Source organism: Vipera ursinii (genome assembly GCF_947247035.1).
Source record: "Vipera ursinii genome assembly, chromosome: Z".
Lineage (NCBI taxonomy): Eukaryota > Metazoa > Chordata > Lepidosauria > Squamata > Viperidae > Vipera > Vipera ursinii.
The window spans coordinates 50,904,434-50,925,462 of NC_139517.1; the positions used below are offsets into that span (position 1 = coordinate 50,904,434).

Consider the following 21,029-nt stretch of genomic DNA (forward strand, 5'->3'; position numbering starts at 1 on the left):
TAATTTACTGAGATTGTGGATTTGGGGTTTTCATGAGCTGTAAGCCACAATCATCACAATTATGACAAATCACGGCTTGAACTATCTTGCTTTGCATGTAATGAGTCTCATATATTAGTTTCCCCTTTTAAGTTGCATTACTGAAATAAATGAACTTTTGCATGATATTCTAATTTTTCGAGTTTCACCTGTACAGTTCTGAAATAATCCATTCATACTATATCCAACATTTATGTTTCTCCTGGTTTACCTAATTTTCATTGTTTTATAACAATGTGTGTAGATATGTATTTATATAAATAGTAATTTTGCTACTTTAAAAAATGCTTGTTCCTTATAAAAGAATACATGTTGACACTATCTGTTTATTAACATTTCCCCATCTTAAATTTCCCCATCAATATTTCTATTTTGCTCATCTTTCCAAAATTCTACCAAGATTCATCTACTGGCTCTAATTTTTCACAACTTATGTCAGTTTTAATTGTTACCTATATTTCTCTTGTCAAACCAAAATATTTTTCTTTAACCCCTTAATTTTCAGATTAGTATTCCTTATTGCATTCTTACAAATCACTTGATTTATCAGCCATATTCCTTACCAACAACATCTATTGATACCAAAGTCATTATATAACATACACCTATCAATGATCTATGATCCTACATCTTTGTACATTTACAGAAACATAGGTGACAACAATTCATACTTTCTGACATACATTTTAGAGCTTTAATTAATAATAATACCATGCTTTCCATTTCTTGCATATATTCATCAACTCTACTCAAATGTGCAATGTCTTCATTCAGATTTATTAGGTTTCCCCCCATAATTATTTCTTCTTTAGAATTTCATTTATTAATCCATGGGTTTTATCAGAATAGATTTGGAAGGGACCCTGAAGGTCTTCTAGTCCACTGGTGGCAAAGCTTTCAGAGACCGTGCCCAAACTGCAACCCAAAACCCATTTATCGCTGGGTGCCAGGTGGGCATGGCCCACTGGGTGGGGGTGGCTGTGGTGGTCATGGAAGATTGGGTGGGTGTGGTCACCTCAATGTTACTCATGGGGAGGGACACCTGTGGGGGGTGGGCAGGGTTGGGGGAGCTCCAGGAGGTCTCTGGCAGGTGGGGCAGTAGGCAGGAGACTCATTCTGTGATGTGAGGCGAGGCAGGGTAGGGGTGCCATTGCCATAGGGCAAGGCAAGGGCTGGGGCAGCTGCTGCCTGACACCATTGGCACCTCCACACAGAGGCCAACAAGCACATGGGGGCCAACGGTGTCTGTCAGTAGCCACAGCCTGCCAGCCCCTTGACAGGAGCACTCTGGGGCTCCGCAGCCCATCGCCAGCAGTTCAAAACAGCCACCTTTGAGATGGATGGTCAACTGAGAAGGTGATGCAGTGGGTCGTGCCTGGGAAAAGAGCATGCGAGGCCAGGAGGGACAGGATGGGGGGGAGGGAAACCAGCCATGCCAGGATGCATTCAGCCACATGGGACCTCAGCAAATTAGTGGCAACTTTCTCCTGGTTGAAGAGGGACAGTTGCCACATTCAGGGCATGGCATGGGTGCCCACAGAGAGAGCTCTGAGTGCCGCCTCTGGCACCCGTGCCATAGGTTCACCATCACTGTTCTAGTCCAACACTCTGCTCAAGCAGGAGTCCCTAGACCATTTCAGATAGGTGGCTGTTTAGTCTCTTCTTAAAAACTTCCAGTGACAAAGCTCCTACAACCTTTGAAGGCAAGCTGTTCCACTGGTTAGTTGTCCTCACTGTTAGGAACTTTCTCCTTCCAGTTTGCTTGTCACCTTAGTTAGTTTCTCTCCTTAATTAATCATTTATTCATCTTACCTTCCAAGTCACAATCTTCCATATGCTATAATTTTTATCATATGGTTCATATGTACTAGCCATATGCTAGTCATGATGGCTTTGGTCAATAAAGCATTCATGAACAGTAATAATTTTCAGTAAGATAAATAAACTGTAGAATAAATTATTAGCTCGATTATTTTTGTGTTCTATTTAACAATGCTTGCCACTAGTAACAAAGCAGATTTATTCTTTGATATGGTTGCATCAATGAGGAGCAAAACATGATATGTTCCTCCTTTGCAATTTGGAGAATGAGCTTGAAATTCTGGAGCAAACGTGAAGCAGGAGAACCATGACCTACAGCCTGAGCTTCAGACTTTATTTGATTTACACACGCACACACACAGAGAGAGAGAGAGAGACAGAGACAGAGACAGAGACAGAGAGAGACATACAGACAGAGAGAGAGAGAGAGAGACAGACAGACAGACAGACAGACAGACACAGACACACACTTAAAATTAAGTCTATATTGAGCATTTTGCCAAGCCTATTTAATTTTTCTTTTAGTACTACACTTTGCTTTTTCTACTGGAACAGGGACCATATGGCCATATAGTCACCTGGAATCACTACTCAAAAGCATCTAATTATCTTAACACAAGAAATAATTTGTTTTCTCCTAGATGTTTTCTATGCTTTCAATCAACATTGCTGGAAGATGTTAAATCTTTATTCATATTCAAATATTTGCAAACCTCATAGCCTTGTGGTTTTTATATTAGCATAAATTAATCAGGAAATATTTAAACATTCTTTAAAAATTTTCACTTGGCAAAAATTACTGGAAATTGATTCAGATATTGCTACTGTATCAATAAGATTACCAGTTATCATCTGAAGTACTGAGAAAGATTAAACAGTAAACAAACATAAGTAATTTTAATGAACATAAGTATTGTTTGGGTGTTTTAAGTTCCATACATCCATTCTCACATAGAAATTTTCAGTGGTAATAGAATTGATGACTAATAGATGAAGAATTTGTACCTTTGATTGGGTCAGGAAGTTCACCAAAATGTTCAGTTTTTTAAGTCTTAAGTTACACAGGAAAAATAATGGCCAATATTCAGTGAAATAATAATAGAAAGAATATGCACATATTGAAAATGCTATGTTCAAACCATAGTGATTGCTTTTTTAAAAAGTTAATTTTAATCATTTAATCCTTATATCTGTTAATTTATTTATATCTATACATCACATTTATAAGATGCCCATGTCATCACAACCTTGAGTGGTGTGCAAATTTTAAAAAAAAGTTGGGTGTGACCACTAATATCCTATAATTTTGTACACTTTCAAGTCGCTGTTTACTGTCTACCACTATCACTGCAGCACATAGAAATACCCATTCACCTTTCTTTCTTTTCTTTTCTTTTTTCTTTTCTCTTCACTTCTTTTCTTTTCCTTTCCCCTCCCCTCCTCCCCTTCCCCCTGCATTTTTTAAAAGAGAAAGATATTCAAAGATATCAAAGGTATCTTCAGAGTTACTGAAAGGCATTTTTATCTCATTCCTATAATTACTTTTTCTTTTAAAAATTAAAAGCAACAGAATTGAAGGCTTCTGTCATATCTAGCTCAGTCTCACTCCTAGTATCTCCACAAATTCAGCATCAAGCAAAAACAACTCATTTTGAAGAATACAGAATGCAGCACACAAGAGGAAAGAAGAGAGATTTGCCTTTATTAAATCTTATGCCATCAGTATTTTCTATTTCTTTGTTTTTTTGCTTAGCAGCTTGTTCTTTGGAGTGTTGGTAAATTGTGTCAAAGATACTGTTTTAACAATTATTTTAGGAATTATTTTTTCCTCACCTTTGTATGTTAATCAAATAAGGAGATAATGTTGATAGTACAAACTAATAAAAAAAAGAGTAGGTGTCTTCAGATTTTTAATTTTCTTAACTTTCAGTGTCTAAATAAGGAAAGATACCTTTGTCACGTTCCCCCCTTTCTTTTCTTACTTAGGAACTGCTATTAAAAATCAGCCATGGTGTCACACTTTGGGTACATGGTGTTCTAATAGTTTAACTAACAAGGAATAAATAGTAAAGCAGAGGCTGGAAATTCAAATTGTTAGAATAGCTGCAATGAAAACTGAGGGTTGCATCCCTGAAATCTTTTTCAGTATTAATATTGTATCTATTGAATAAAAAATGAAAAAAGAAGATAGTTATAGCATACTATTGAACTATTAACTATTTTTTTAAAAAATGCTAAGGAACATAGCTATTTTCTTGTATTTCACCTTGGTCACTTATCTGGCAGCATTGTTTATTAACCAGAACTCCAGTTTTCATTTACAGTATCCCAAAAGATATCCAACCTTAACGTTCAGAAATATTCATTAGAATATAGAATAACAAAGTTGGAAGGAACCTTGGAGGTTTTCTAGTCCAGGACTTTTCAACCAGTGGTACGGGTACCACCTGTGGTACATTGGCACCTGGCAGGTGGTATGCGACCATCCTAGAAAAATGGTAGCGGGGGAGAGGAATGAACCGGTGGCAGCACTGCACAAGGCTGAGCGAGAGATGGCTGGAGCTGCAGGACTGTCAGGGCTCAGCGGAAGCGCCAGGATCAGCGCTTCTTTGGGGCTGTCAGGGCTCAGCAGAAGCGCCAAGATCTGCGCCAGTCTCCAGCTGGAGCTCGGCACTGCTCCTGGCACTTCTGAGCCAGAAGATACGCCGATCAGCTGTTTCCACTGTTTGGTTGGATGCTCTAGAATGGCAATGTGACAATACACACACACACACACACACACACAAACACACTCTGTCTGTCTGTCTATCTATCTATCTATCTATCTATCTATCTATCTATCATCTATCTATCTATCTATCTATCTATCTATCTATCTATCTATCATCAAAAAGACTCAGATGCTTACAGTTTGACTGGACCCTGTGTTTGCTTCCTACATCTTCTGTTTTGTATTTGAGTTCCCTTTCTTTACCACTTGGTTCATTGTCTTGAGATTTATACTTGGAATTTGATGTATGAAGTATGATAAGGATTCTCCTACCTGCCACATCCATCCCAAGTTATATGGATTTTGAAATGTAACATAAAAGAGCTCTCTAGATAAGTCAGTGTTTAGACATAGCCTTGGAGTAAATAGTCCTGCATTTCATGCCAAGAACCATAAAGCTTGAGTAATTCATGAACAGTGCAAGAGTACAGATTCAAATATCAATGCACTTTCAGGCTACATATACTTCTGATTTATATTCACTTTTAAGATTTGGGTCTCAGAAAGTATCAGTGTCCAAACAAATTCCTACAAGAATAATTTCTGCTTCTTTGTTTCTATCTCTCTCTGTCTCTCTTAAAATAGTGGTACATATTTACTGCTTTTTTTGTTGGTGGTTTTAGTGTACATTGCTGCTGTTTTTAGGGGATGTGTAGCAATGTATAATTGTATGTCACCCAAAATTCATATGTCCAACGTTTAGTTTAAATTAGGCCATGTTTGCTAGGTTGCATTATATTTGTTCAGTTCAAGTGGCAAATGGTGGGTTGAATTCCATTTTAATATTTACCCTCCCCCACATTTTTGCCTTACTTGCTTGTTGTCTGTGACCTTGCTCATTTTCTCTCCGCATTCCTCCTAGTGGTTTGAAGTCATAGCCTGACTTTAGAGATATTAAATTGTGAAAACAATTGGACATATCTGGCTTGCAACTTACTTCAAAGACGTAATCAGATATGAAATAACTTTAAAGTGTTTTCACATCCTCTAAGCACAAGAAAACAAATAGTAGAATAATTTATTATTTATTTATTTATTATTTGGATTTATATACCGCCCCTCTCCTGAAGGACTCGGGGCGGTGTACAGGGCAATTAAAACACTATATACAATACATAATATACAAAATTAAAATAAATTAAACCAAGTAGACCTACACAATAAAACATGTTTTAAAATGTAAAATTTAAAATCTAAAATCCCAGTCCCTCAGTCCAAGCCGGCAAGTTCAAATAGCCAAGTCTTCAGGTCGCAGCGGAAAGAGCGAAGGTCGGGAGCCATCCGGAGCTCAACAGGGAGCTGATTCCAGAGGGCAGGTGCGCCCACAGAGAATGCTCTCCCCCTGGGGGCCGCCAGTCTACATTCCCTGACTGACAGCACCCTGAGGAGGCCCTCTCTGTGGGAGCACACAGGACGATGGGAAGTTAACGCCGGCAAAAGGTACTCCCGTAAATAATCTGGACCCATGCCATTTAGGGCTTTATAGGTCATCACCAGTACCTTGAATCTCACCCGGAAGACAACTGGAAGCCAATGCAGCTTGCAGAGCAGAGGTGTTACATGGGAGTATCGGGAGACCCCAATCATAACTCGCGCGGCTGCATTCTGCACCAGCTGGAGCCTCCGAGTGGTATTCAAGGGCAGCCCCATTTAGAGAGCATTGCAGTAGTCTATCCGAGAGGTCACGAGTGCATGAGTGACTGTGCGTAGGGCATCTCGATCCAAATAGAGCTGCAACTGGCGCACCAGGCGAACCTAGTAATAGAGGAATAATTCTTTACACTTCTGGAAATTAGAATGTGCATACTTAAAACTAATTTTAAAAAAGTATTTCAAAACTTGCATGAGCAAAAGTATAGGATCATTCATTTGTCCATTAAACAGCTGAGGGATTTACATACTTCTGTGGCAGACTTGAAAAAAAGTTGTGGGTGTTTTGAAGTCATATTGTTAAAAATACTTAAAGATACACCTGCACCTGTTAAAGGCATGAGAAAGGGTCATTTTAATGATGAATAAAGAGGTGTGTCAGTAACACTGAGAAAATTTAACATAACATTGGTAAGCTTTGTCAGTATGTATGTTTTTTAGTTTATTAATTATATGGTGATAGACCAAACAATTAGAAGGTAAAATAACTCTGCCCTCCAGAAATAGTAAATCCAATATTTAAAAAGTTTGTATATTACTGTCTTAGTTTCAGTCTTGATTAAATGCAGAAACATTCCTGGTGAGGAATACCATTGCATCAACTCACCAGTTTCACAGAAGGAAGACTATCTAGATTTGCCTTTTTGTGGGATGAAACTATATAATTGGCAGATGCAAGGAACCAGATTCAAACTACTTTATTGTATTTTGCATATAATACAGGAATCTCCCCAGACTGCTTGCATTCAAAGAAGCTCTCAAAATCTGGCTTTGGTTCAAAGCCTGGAGTTAATGTAATTTGCAGGAGCGCCATTGTGATTTTTTTTGCCTTTATGATTGTTTTTGTCAGGGCTATGTGATTTTATATTTTTAATTTAATTTTTAATTTTATATTTTTATTATATTTTACTGTTCTTTTGGTTTCGTACTCTGCCCAGCATCCATCAAAATTGGATGCCTTAATAAGTGTAACTAACTATACAAAAAAGTTTTTATTTCTGTTTTGGAAATAACAAATTTCCTAGGAGCAAGAATATTTCTTTTGATCTATGACCTTCAATTAAATAAACAAACATTTTTTTTAAAAAATAGCTTTATGAACAGCAGTCACTAAAACCTTGGTGTGAATAGGCTCTTTGTCAAATCAGGGTTTGAAACACTTGGGCTTTTTGTGTTGGGTAAAATATGCACTTTGTGCATCAAAGAATTGATGTAACAATAACAATTATTAAAGATGCTCTATATTGCATTGGATCATAGCCTGCTTGTGCTGATAGGTTCAAGAGGAATTTTTGAGCTAAATTTCATGCATATTCCAGCTTACTATGTGTGATTATTTGGAGCAGAAAAAAATTCTTATTGAAAGTTAAGAAATATTTAGGGTCAGAGCGTTAACCTTTTAGATGAAGGGAAATGGGGAAGATACAAAAGTATGTGTAGTAAGTAAATAAGTCGCTATTAAATAAATACATTAAAACATACTGTATTTTTTTCCTTTTTCAGACAGTAAGCTTTTCCTCTAAGTTTCTAGGAGCTGAGCCATTTAAGACTAAATTTGATGGCTAGATATGTCAATCTCCATTCCCTATGTCAAATATCTTGTCTTAAGCCAATTAACTAGAAAATGGTTAAAATGTAAGCACAGAGGACTGAAATGGCAAAAGAGAGTTTCATTGTCCAAATCCATCCTGGCATTGAAGTCCCTCCTAAAATAATCTCTGAGCTTGGAAAATGGTCAGCTCTAGTCTACTCTTCAAGAATATCCCAAATAATATAGGTTTTTGAGACAAGCCTGAAAGGAAGAAAATATGTGTTAATTAGTTATAGGTCTAAGTATATACTGAGTAGACAAGGGTTAATAGAGTTACACAAAGTTTGGAAAAATTAAGTGTGGCAATACTCACATGAGTATGAATATCCTTCAGACTTTGTATCACTATATAAAGCAGATGTGTAGTTTAATTCTGTGCTACTGAGCTCAAATGTATCTTGGAGAAAAAGAATTCAAACCACTAAGAGTGAAAGAAAAGCTGTGTCAAAGGTTTATCCCCTTATACAGTGATATTTGAGGAAAGCAATTGAGCAGGTTGCTGGGAAGGCAAATATCATTTTGCAGACGTGGCATTGAGGCAGTTCTGGTGAGATCTGTGTCTTCTTGGTCAGAATTAAAAAACAGAATGTGTAAGTAATTTGTTTTCAAAAGCTGGCATACAACCTTGTACATTTAGGGCACACTCTAATGTCCCAACATTATTGCATGTAAGTTCTGTAGCCTCATTTCTAACAGAAATTGAGCAGAGTATAAAGGAAGAGCAGCTACTACATATAAAACAAACTAGATATGGGGACAAGGTTTGTGTGTGTGTGTGTGGGGGGGGGGGTTGTGTGTAATTTCACTTAATGTAATGGCCACTCTCCAAAAAGAAAATAAGAAATAAAATGGAATACAAAAATAAAAATAACTCAAATCTTGCAGTATGTCAATACTACATCTGTCTTATTTCATAATTTGGGTTCATTTGAGTATATCCATCCATCAGTTCATCTACAAATCCATCCATCTTGCTACATAGGTATTACCAAGCAATTCCACATAGTCTACTTTTCTATACTTGGCAAAGAATGAATCTCTCGAAATAGATAGGAAGCCCATTTTCATTGCTCACTAAAATATTTCCATGTACTTTTTCTCTCCAGCCAGAGCTTGTTCCTGAAGATTTAATTATAGAACTGTCTGCTAATGCTCACAAGAAAGCAGTATCTCTTAAGCTTTGACTCTTCTCTTGTAGCATGCCAGTTGGGATTCTTTAAGGATTCATCCCAAAGTCAAGGATGCACCAAATGCCCCACACACAGTTTCACACGTGAAGAAGCATCAAAATTCTGTATTTGTGAAGACAACTATTTCCGAAAGGAATCTGATCCACTTACCATGGCTTGCACAAGTGAGTAACTGCTTTTAATATACAGAGTTATAAAATGGTTTTTGAGCCATTTAACTGGAAGTGATTCTCTTGTTTTATCTAGGGGAGACCTTTACCTTCCCAAATCCTTCTTTCTTAAGAAATCAGATTTTGAACTTAAAATTTTGCATCAAGATTAATGAAAAATAAATGATAGGAAGAAAAGGTTGGTTCAATAAAGGCACATCAGTTTCCTGAAGCTTTTCCAGGTAAAATTAGATGGCCAAAGCAGGTGGTAACAGTCAACTGACCTTGGATGATCTCAAGAAAGCCAAGCTTGTTAGTGTTTGAATGAAAAATCACCTAGAACATCCAGGGTGTCTTTAAGGTGTTTGAATCTGCAAGATGGTAGATAGGTAGGTAGGTTAGGTAGAGTAGGTAGGTAGACAGAAAGAAAGAAAGAAAGAAAGAAAGAAAGAAAGATAGATAGATAGATAGATAGATAGATAGATAGATAGATAGATAGATAGATAGATAGATAACCTTTATTGTCATTTTTTACTATGGGCACAATGGCACACATTAAAAATGAAATTTAGTTGCTTGCTCTCAAAGTGTTCACATATTTTATGTATAGACCTACACCCTGTTAGTAACATAAATATTAATCAGTGCTCATCTTGAATACATAACAGAAGGAGGACACAGCATTATGATCAAAGCTTCACCCTTTTTACATGCATGTATTGTCACCTCTGGCCATAGGCTAGGCTGAAAAGTCAAAACATTTAAGAAGACAGTGGCAAAGAACGTCTTCACTGTTGTCAGGAAAACTTCATGGATATATGCAAGTCCTTACCAGGAAACCAAATCAACTCAAGTATTTCTTTAAACGTTATCAAGTGAATCTTTAAACATTATCATCATCTTAAACTGCTTTCATATGTGAGTGAGGGACACAAAAATAACAAATACGCCTTCACTGTTTTATTGATTTTGGCCTTAAATCGTTTTTTTTTAAGTTGGATAGATTATTTCACATCTTCTGAAAGAAAAACCAGGGACATTATGTTTAAATTCCCATCTACTTTCAATTCAGTCTACTTTTGAAATGGTAGACTTTCACCACCTAAACCCCATCTTAAAGACTCTATGGAAGGAAACTAAGTGGCTGTTTTGTTTTCTTGTTAGTTAATGTATCTTGGTATGCTGATCTTGTATTTCACAGGGCTGAATATGCTTTGAAATTGATTCAGAAAGTACCTTGAACCTCAGACACCTGTTTTTGTTATATAACTGTACAAATTGTTCATGAGCTCTGAACAATTTAGATTTACAAATGGATACGCATAAATGAAAAAAAGAACTTCTGTAATACAGGTAGTCCTCGACTTACAACTGTTCATTTAATGACTGTTCAAAATTACAATGGCACTGAAAGAAAGTGACTTATGACCATTTTTCACACAACCATTGCAGCATCCCCATAGTCACGTGACCAAAATTTAAACACTTGGTAACTGACTCAGGTTGTCAGCTTTTGTGACCTTCTGACAAGCAAAATCAATGGGGAAGCCAGATTCGCTAACAACCATGTGACTACCATGTTTCCCCAAAAATAAAACCTGGTCTTATATTTTTGTGTGTGTGTGTGTGTTTTCCAAAAGATGCATTAGGGCTTATTTTGGGGGAAGCATGGTATCAGAATGACCAGCCCGGCCGGCTGCCCCACCCCACTAGTATGCACACAAGAGGCAGTGAGTCCATGGGGACTGACAGTGTCTGGCACTAGTTGCAGCCTGCCAGCCCCTTGGGGCATTGCAAGTGAGTCCAAGCATGGTGGCAAAGGTGTGGTCAGGCAGGCAATCCGGACACACTGTGCGGCCATCTGACTCGTGGGAGGCTCGCGCAGTGGCGGTGGCAGCAGACGGAGGCAGAGGCATGGGGGGAGATAGGCAATTTGGATGTACTGTGCAGCCTCATGGCTTGTGGTAGGCTTGCGCAGCAGCACCAACAGCAGGTGGAGGCAGAGGCACAGGGAGGCAGCCGATGCCAATGCTCTGCACAGCCGCCTGCCCCAGAGTGGCCAGGAGCAAGCCAAGAGATGGTGGGATGAACAGGGTGCATCAGGGTCGCCTGCCTCCCACCCACCCCCTTTCTTCTGCCTGCTGCCAGTGCTGCCACGTGAGCCTTCACAAGCCAGGCAGCTGCACAGTGCATCCGGATTGCCTGTCTCCCCCCTTTGCCTCTGCCTCTGCATGCTGCCAGTGCCACCACACGAGTCTCACACAAGCCAGGTGGCTGCACAGCATATCAGGATTGCCTGCTTTCCCCCCTTGCCTCTGTCTCTGCCTGCTGCTGGTGCTGCTGTGAGATTGAGATTTATTAAATTTATATGCTGCCCTTCTCCCTAAGGACTCAGGGTGGCTCACAATAAAAAATTAAAAAACATAAAGTACAAAATTTTAAAAAGAATTAAACAATGGATGTAATAAGAAATGACAATTTAACCCAATAAAAGCCAAATTTAAAACCATAGTCAGTCCAGGCCCGCTTGTTGGAACATCCATGTCTTCAGGTCACGGCGGAAGGACCGAAGGTCAGGAGTCAGGAGGCTGCACAGCACGTCCAGATCTCCTGCCACTGCACTTGGACCGTCAGCCCCTGCACACTTGCTGCCTCCTGTGCTGGCCATCCCCCCCAGCCTTATTTTTGGTGTATTGGGGCTTATATTAGGAGCACGCTATAAAATCAGGCTAGGGCTTATTTTCTGGGTGGGAAACACAGCAATTTAATAACTGCATTGATTAACTTAACAACTGTAGCAAGAAAGGTTTAAAATGGGGCAAAATTCACTTAACAAATGTTTCACTTACCGACAGAAATTTTGTGCTCAAAAGTCGAGGACACTTGGGAGATAATTTGGGTCAGAAATGTTTAATTCACTCAGTCTCAAAACTTAAGAGAAAATTTTTATAAAATGTTTTATAGATGGCATCTGGATCCCAAGAAGTTGTCTAACATGTATCCTAATTTACAGTCTAAATGTTGGAGATGTGGTAGTTTAGAAGCCACCTATTTTCATATGTGGTGGACTTGTAGAAATATAAAAGCTTTTTGGATTAAAATTTGGTGGAACATTCAAAAGATTTTTAAGAGAAAGATAAAGTTTTCTCCGCAATTGTTTTTATTGGGTATTGTTGTAGATTGTGATGTTAAAGAAACCAATTTGATGTTGAATATGATAACAGCAGCACGGTTACTGGTGGGACAATATTGGAAGAAGGATAGTTTGCCTACTATAGAAGAATGGGTGTTTAAAGTTTCGAATCTTGCAGAAATGTCTAAGATTTCTGCTTATTTGAAAGATCATCCACAGGAAAGATATATTTCAGTTTGGAGGAGATGGATAGATTATATTCAGAATAAATATGGGACTAAAAAGTTCCATTTAGCTTATGAGTAGATTTTAGAGGGATATTGTTATTGATCTTAGTGTCGGTACTTCGTATGTAGTTATGTTAAAGGGGAGTTAAAGCACATTATGAATTTGGTTAATTTTATATTATGCAAAATTTTTATTTAGAATATGATTATTATAACTATAATCCTGTATTTAGCTCTGGGAAGTGGGGGGGGAGTGGGCGGGTTTGGGGGGGGATTTGGGGATATATTGTAAAATCTTGTTTTTGTAAAACTCTTTAATAAAAAAAAAAGTCGAGGACTACCTGTACTAAGTTGTATTATGATTTGTTTCTTTTGAGTTTAGCGTGATATATAAATTGCACCATTATAGCATTTTGAATAAATCATGGTTGAAATTACACCTTAAATGTGTATCCATTATTTTATGCTCTTCTCCTGATAGGAATGTCTATGTAATCTCTGTAAGAAAAAATGTATCAACTGAGTATCCAGGAAGCAAAAAAATAGTAATAAGTACAACTGCATGCATAATGTAGGTAATTCTGCTCATATTGAAAGCCTCAACAAATCTTTTAAGTGAACAGAAGCAAATAAAACCTCTACATACTTTTGCAAGCTTGACTGAACATTTACTGTTTATGCATAATGATTTGTTGCCAGACTTGACATGAATTAATTGGTATCAATCGCACAATCTGGGGAAAATGTTCAAGGGAAACTAGATGCGATCTAAAGTGCATTTTAAAGCTGTAAAAATCAAATATCCATCTTAATAAAAGTTTTCTATTTTCTATTTTCTTATTATAAGCCATTCTAAATATTTTTTAAAAAGAAAAGTAGTGTAGAAATATGCACATGTATACATAAAGATTAGAAAAACAAAGTTGTATTTATTTAATTGAAAAAGGTGGTACATTCTATCCTTCTGAAGTTGGTAAAATGAGGACCCAGATTATTGGGAGGTAATATGCTGACTGTGTAAACCGCTTAGAGAGGACTGTAAAGCACTGTGAAGCGGTATATAAGTCTTAAGTGCTTTAGCTATTATGGAAGGATCTAAGACTTGGCATTGGTAGACATTTGTTCAGACAAGGAACTATCAGATCAGTAACTATATTTATTAGGAATCTTTAACTCTAATATACTTTGTGAGAGTATATGAAATAAAACTAATGTGAATATTCTCTGATGTTTATATTCATATTAGAATTATGATACTCATTGCAGCTGAACAAATTACCAAAATAATTCAGAAACCTTGCTGAAGATGCATATATTTTTTGGTAGTTGCTTGAGGTAATTTCCTCAGTCTCATTTGTCCATATTATCATTTAATTAATTATGACAATCTGTGTGATTCCTGTTTATAGATGTTTGGATATAATCAACAACGATTATCAGGTGAAAAGTCATTGGTTTAAGTGAAAGAAATCTAAAAAAGGAAAATTTGAATGAAATTAATGTTTCTTCAAGTAACTTTTGATGGCCATGCAAACTAAAATGTGGAAAACAATTTAATCTAACCTCTACAGTGTGATCTTGGTAATTTCTTCAGTATTTTACTGATCCTTTGTGGAATTCTTGTTTGTTTTTGTAACACTTTTCCTTTCCTAGTAGAGTAGTCTGTGAAATTATTGCCCAGTGAACTGAATGAAAAATAGATCATTTGCAATTCTGGAAGTAATCAAATTGGGTTTTTTTTCTTCTTTTCACTTTGACAAGTCTATTGTACTTTTCATCCTATGTTCATTACGGAACGAACAGACAAACTTATTTTCTTTGCCAAGTAGCTTTCCAAGCCAAGGCAATTAAATTGCCCAGGAATTTTCTTTCTATTTTTATGAAAGCTGCTTAGCATGAGGAAGACAATTTAGACAGGGTATTTTTGAGGGGGAATTCTGCCCATTTATGTTCCTTAAGCAACTCCCACCCTCCTTCTTCCTCAATTGCTCCCCTCATCTTTTGTCTCCCAAACTGTAACATTTCCCCTGACAGTTCTATGTTCCATTCCCCAAAATCTTCTTCCTTCTCATCAGGTGCATCTTGCAAGCTTAAAGGGTAAACAGTCTTTTGCAATTTCTCTTCCATCTCTAGGTCCACTTCCTCTGCTTCATCTTCCGATCTCTGGTTTATTTGTTCATACTTTGTAGTCGTTGTCTGGGAACTTTCTAGTTGTAGATTTAATTTAGAAATTTGCTCATTTATATTATCTAAATTAAGGGACGTGGTGGCTCAGTAGGTTAGGACGCTGAGCTTGTTGATCAGAAGGTCGGCAGTTTGGCGGGTCGAATCCCAAGTGCCGTGTAACAGAGTGAGCACCTGTTACTCATCCCAGCTTCTGCCAACCTAGCAGTTCGAAAGCACATAAAAATGCAAGTACTAAAATAGGGACCACTCCGGTGGGAAGGTAACAGCGTTCTGTGCACCTTTGGCGTCTAGTCATGCTGGCCACATGACCATGGAGATGTCCTTGGACAAGCGCTGGCTCTTTGGCTTTGAAACGGAGATGAGCACCGGCCCCTAGAGTTGGAAACGACTAGCACGCATGTGCGGGGGAACCTTTACCTTATTATCTAAATTATTTTTAGTCTCATTATGGTTTCCTTTTATGTCCTATTTGTATGCAACAATTACTTGGTGAATTAGTTGTAGCATAAAGTATATTTCCTTCTGAAAGGTATTTGTTTTTTCTTGAGGCATTATTCCTGGAGATCCTTTAATATCTTCAGTCTCAGTAAGAGTAAAACAAAGTTTCCTCTAGCTTTCTGGTCTTTATATGCAGCCTTTATAATCCAATAGATTTTAGAATACAGATCCAGTCCCAAAAGCAATATTTTATAGTGATCCTTTGTCTCAGGCATCCAAAAATTGTCAGTCAGGCAAGGTTACAATCCACAATGTTCAAAGTGTTCAACCTCCCTGAAAACAGCTCAAGTCTCTCCCAGGCAGACATAATCAAAGGTTGTTTTTCTTTCTCATCCACTCACTCTTGAGATTAAAAGTCCAAGCTCAGTGGGTGTTTATAATCCAACAAGGTCAGGGTGATAAGCATGCCAAAATATTTTCCTTTACTGCCAGCTGTTCTCCCTTAGGCTAGGAATTACCAAGCAGGCAGGAAGCTTATAGTGCTGTACTCAGATTCACCACTAGATGTCACTCAACATCCATTTCCCACTCTTAAAACAAGGATTGATTTCTTATGTTTCACCTCAATGTGTTTTTTTTCTTTCTTTTTCCCAAAGAGCAAATTTCTGTCCCCCACAGAAATTAAAACACTGCTTCCGTTCACATTTGGAGGTTGTTAGTTTCTTGGGAGCCTTTTCCAGGAAATTTAGTTGTAAAATGGTAAAGAAAGGATCAATATTCTCACCCAGTTCCAAAGATGCTGTTTACAATATGTTAATTGGTGCTTTTCTTCTTTGGTTGTTAATAGCTAATGGCTGGCCATAAGAATGTAGCCAGCCTTTCCCCTGCTGGTTTGGAGGGCTTTTCTCAGATTGAATGGAAAAAACTGCCATCTCTTCATGATCAACGAGACACCTCTTGTTCTTCATCACCTCTTCAGGGTGACTTTAGGCCCTTTTTAGGGCCCTCAGCAAGGTGAAATCGGGCGCAGAAGGCAGAGCCTTCTGTTTCACCATGATGCAAAACCGGAAGTCAATATTTAGAGATTTCTTGTCTTGATCCATAAAGTTCCAGTTCAGATAATATTTAATTCTATTTTTACTAATTTGGCCACTACTTTAAATCTACTGATTGTAGCAACATTTTGTATCATAGGGATCTATAAAGTGAGTATTCATTGAACCAAATAATATGTTTCATATATCAATAATCTACTTTCAGTCAACTACACAGTGTAGAATACATGAAATCAACAGGGTAACTAGCTATGTAACATATTTAACTTAGTATGATAGATGTAGATGAGTTGATGCATCATTCATTAGAAACTGTTGCCTTTACAATATCTTTTTGTCCAAATAAAGTTGAATTGTTAGTAATATAAAGACATAGTAAATAAAACTTACATCAAAAATTTTGGAGCATGATATATATGTGGGAGAACAGACATTGGAGAAAGAGCAGTTAGATGATTTAATGTCTTTCTGTTATACCGGATTTATTTTATTTATTTATATATCAAATTTCTTAACTGCCTGTCTCCTTCAGAGAGCTCTGGATAGTGTACAATTTAATCAATACAATGAAACATTAAAAACTGAATAAGATTAAAAATTCAAAAATGAAAACAACATTATAAAATTGCAAGACGGAGAGATCCAAGATGGGGAGATTAAGAATTGTTATTACAGATGTGTGCGGGGGGAGTTTTCACAGGGCTAACCAGCTTCATGGCTATGTGGGCCCCTGTGTCCCCCAGGCAAGGGTACACAGCCAAGTTTTGACCCACCAAGAGATTGGTGGCTTTTCTCACCACTTAGGACAAAATGTTCCACAAAGCAGAGGCAACAGCAGAAAAGGCCCTGTTCCTTGGCCTTTTCACTGTCAGAGTCAGAATTCTCTGATTTGAACTACACCATGTTTTTTCTCTAAAGCAGTAGTTCTCCCATCCCTTTTAATTAAGGAACATTACTGAAGAGGAATACAAGTCTACAGCTAGTACTGTATTGTAAAGCAATGTAATATTGTAATATTGTATTGTAATATTGTATTGTATTGTAAAGCAATGCTATGCACACCATTCTGATACACTATTACTGTTTCTCCTCTAGTAACCTGCCAGTCAAATAACTCATGGTTACGTCCTTCTCCTGCATGGACTCTAAACTGGTCACTAGAACATCCTATGAAATGTGCAATAAACTGGACACCACATACACCTTTTGTGCCTCAGCAAAAGTCATTCCTCTTTCTTCTGTGTCTAGGAATGTCTTTCTCATGGTCTGCAAATGAATAGACATGCTCTCTCCTGGCTTCAGCTGGGCTTTATATAGCTTTCTTGTCAGCATTACTTTGCTGCTTGCAGTCTCTCTCATGTACGCACTGCACAAAGCATCCCAGCACTCTTTAGCAGACTGAAGACCCCTCATGTGTATTAGCTGGCTATCCTCCAAACTCAGGATTATGCTGGCCAATGCTTTTTCATTCTTTCTCTGGTCCCCATCATCCAGGGCTGCAAGTGGATCAGCAACTATCATCCACAACTCCTCCCTTCGCAGGTACATCTCCATTTTGAAGACATCAGGAGAGGTAGTTGGTCTCATTCAGATGAGATACTACAAAACCTCCTCCCATTATGCTGATGGAGTCCATGTTGCCTACTACCACAACAAACCACAAGCCTTAACTCCTCTGTCTTTGGATCAAGCTGTCACTGGGTTTCTCCTCTCTGGGCCCATAACCTGTCAGAGCATGCACAGTCTTATTGTGCTGAGATAATCCAGGAGTACACACAGTACTGGTCTATATTAAATGGTGGTTTATATTACACTATCTATGATATCATACACCAAGAACAATATACATACAGATATTAATACAGTGATATCCAACACACAGCAGTTACAGCAGGAAACACAAGAGAGAGCACACATCTGCAGAGATTTCCCTTTTATACAAAGCTCTTAAAGAGATACAGACCCTACTTGCTCTTAAAGAGACACAGACCCTACTGAGTCATTCCCATCATTACATCTTACATTATATCAGCTGGTTAGCTTTTAAATCATTACCTTGACAATGTTGCTTGATGTTTATTGTTATATCTTGCAGATTATATTTGACTTACAAAGTAATGAAAGCAGGATAATGCAGGTTATTATTATTTTCTCCTCCAATTTTAAAACCATACTCATCTTTCAATCCACCTTCCCCCATTCAAACTCCAAAAATAGGGTTAAAAATTAAAAAAATACATTGGCTGATTTCGCTCCTTGGCAAACTTGGAGCCAGTCTGTTTCACCATATTTTGCCCAGACTGTGACTTCCTGACCTGTGTATAGTTTTCTCACAAGAACAATTAGATTTCCTGGAATTCCCATTTTCCTTAGGATGTTCCACAGTTTGGTAGTTTGACAAAACAAAACAAAATCTATAATCAACAAAGCAATTACTGATTTTATATATATATATATATATATATATATATATATATATATATATATATATATATATATATATATATATATATATATATATATATATATATTCGTGTGTGTGTGTGTGTGTGTATACAGTGGTACATATTAACTTCTTCAATCTAGGCCCAATATTACACCATCCAATGCTTCTCTTCTTCCGATAGTACACATTTTCCCATACTAGGCAAATACACTTCTTTTTTTATAATATTTTATTAGTTTTCTAATTTTACAGTTAAGTATTTAAAAAGCAATGTGGTGGCTGGGTTAAATTAATAGTTCAATAACATACATAAACCTTTAGTATAAATCTCAAGTTACAACATCAGTTATTTTCTCTCTTTTTCTTTTAATATTTACTATCTTATATTAAGCTAATACAGTTCTTATTATTAACTAAGTAAAAACATCTTTGTTACATATATCAATAATTTTTAGCTTACACGTATCTTAATTGTGTTTGCATTCAATTCTTAAATACAATCAATGTCCTGTTATTGCTTTTTTCTCAAGCTTTAATTTCCCATCAATATTCAAATTAACATTTGGTATTTAAAATTTCGAAACGTTAGGTAACCAAAGTTTCCCTTATCTCAACTTCTTCCTTTTTCCCTTTTCATAACAAAATCTAATATTCTAAATACACATCTTATCTATTTGAATATAATCTTGTTCTGTTTTCTAAAAGTTATTTATTTTCCACCATATTAAACCATCTAATTAATAATACAGTATCCCCTCTAATAAATCAAAACCATTATATGTATTGTCTGGGTTAACCAATAAATCAGTAATATACTTTTTTCCCATTTAGGTCTAATTTTTAAAAGCTCAAATACTCCCTCAAATACTCCCTCCCTCTAGATAATGTCTATTATCTCATACAGTCCTAGAGGAAATCAACCCTGACTGCTCTTTAGAAGGTCAGATCCTGAAGTTGAAACTCAAGCACTTTGGCCACCTAATGAGAAGGAAGGACTCACTGGAGAAGAGCCTAATGCTGGGAAAGGTTGAGGACAAGAGAAGAATGGGATGACAGAGAATGAGGTGACTGGATGGAGTCACTGAAGCAGTATGTGTGAGCCTAAATGGACTCCAGAAGATGGTAGAGGACAGGAACACCTGGAGGAACATTGTCCATGGGGTTGCGATGGGTCAGACACAACTTCGCAACTAACAACAACAAATTATCTCATAATAGGCAAACAGAATTCTTATTTTCAATAGATTTCCAAATATTTTATATTAGGTGACCAAAATTTCCCTTATTATTCAATTATAATGTTACTTTATTTTCTAAAAATTATCTATTTTCCACCATATTCAACCCTCTAATTAGTAATATGAAATCCCCTCTAATAAATGAAACCCTTTATTTTCTTCAGCCTTACTCTGGCTTTCTTCCTTTGCCAACTAACCTTCCATGTCAATGCTTTTGAATCATCAAATAGTTCTCTCTCTATTATTATATATATTATTTGGAATAAGAAAGACCATTTGGTTGCAGTTGTTTTGGAAGAACTAGCCCATCTGAATTTATTAGATCGCCTCCCTATTACTCAATTTCCCAAAATTGACCTGATAGGTTTATCTTCCCTTCAATCTGTTCTTCTTCCTTTCCCTCAAATTTCTTCTGATTTTTGTAAAAAGTCTTTTCCATTTTCAGTGTTGTCACTCCCTGTTCTAATTTTTCCATTGGCTGGATCTGTTGGTCAATTGAGTCCTCTGTCTTAGTGTTTAGTTGTTCCACTTCTCCTGTTATTTTATGCATTGTTAGTTCTTTGGTTGTAGTCAAGATCTGGGTTTGTATATTTAAGCTGGCATCTTGTTCCTTCATGTTGCATCTTATTTTGTCACAAGCTGAAAGAATGGTTTTGTGTATTGATTTCAATATGGAAATGATTTTTTCCTGATCTTCATCCATATTCTCTTGATAGTATGTTAAGTTGAAGATTTAGAATCAAACGTTAAAAATAGTTTTTGTTTTTTATAGGTAGGTATGGGACATCTATTTCACGTGTTATAGGTGATCTTTATAGTAGAAATTGTTTGTCAAATAAGAGTTTATTGTCCAAGGTATTCCATCATCTCATATAATAACATATGCTTCTCATGTAAAGACAAAGGAAAGCAATTCCCCACATACAGCTCTGAAAGTCAGTAAAAGTTTACATTCATAGTTCAAACAGGCCAAATATGCCACCCAGAAGTTCTTTCTTTGCAGCTGAGTTTTTCACAGATGGTATCTGTCAAGGTCAAAGAAGTTTTTTTCTGGAGTCTGGGTTTCAAGCCAAGTCTCTTTTAGGCAATAACAAG

General features: G+C 37.0%; 1 protein-coding gene across 1 annotated transcript in view; it reads left to right on the forward strand.

Moving 5' to 3' along the window:
- The window catches only part of EPHA5 (EPH receptor A5), a gene marked incomplete at its 3' end in the record, with an annotated part of 190,333 nt that overhangs the window by 65,000 nt on the left and 104,304 nt on the right, over positions 1 to 21,029 (forward strand). Inside the window, exon 3 of the mRNA XM_083378998.1 lies at positions 9,070 to 9,225. Within this exon, the coding sequence (XP_083235124.1) occupies positions 9,070 to 9,225 (156 nt within the window). The remainder of the gene's footprint in view (positions 1 to 9,069; positions 9,226 to 21,029) is intronic.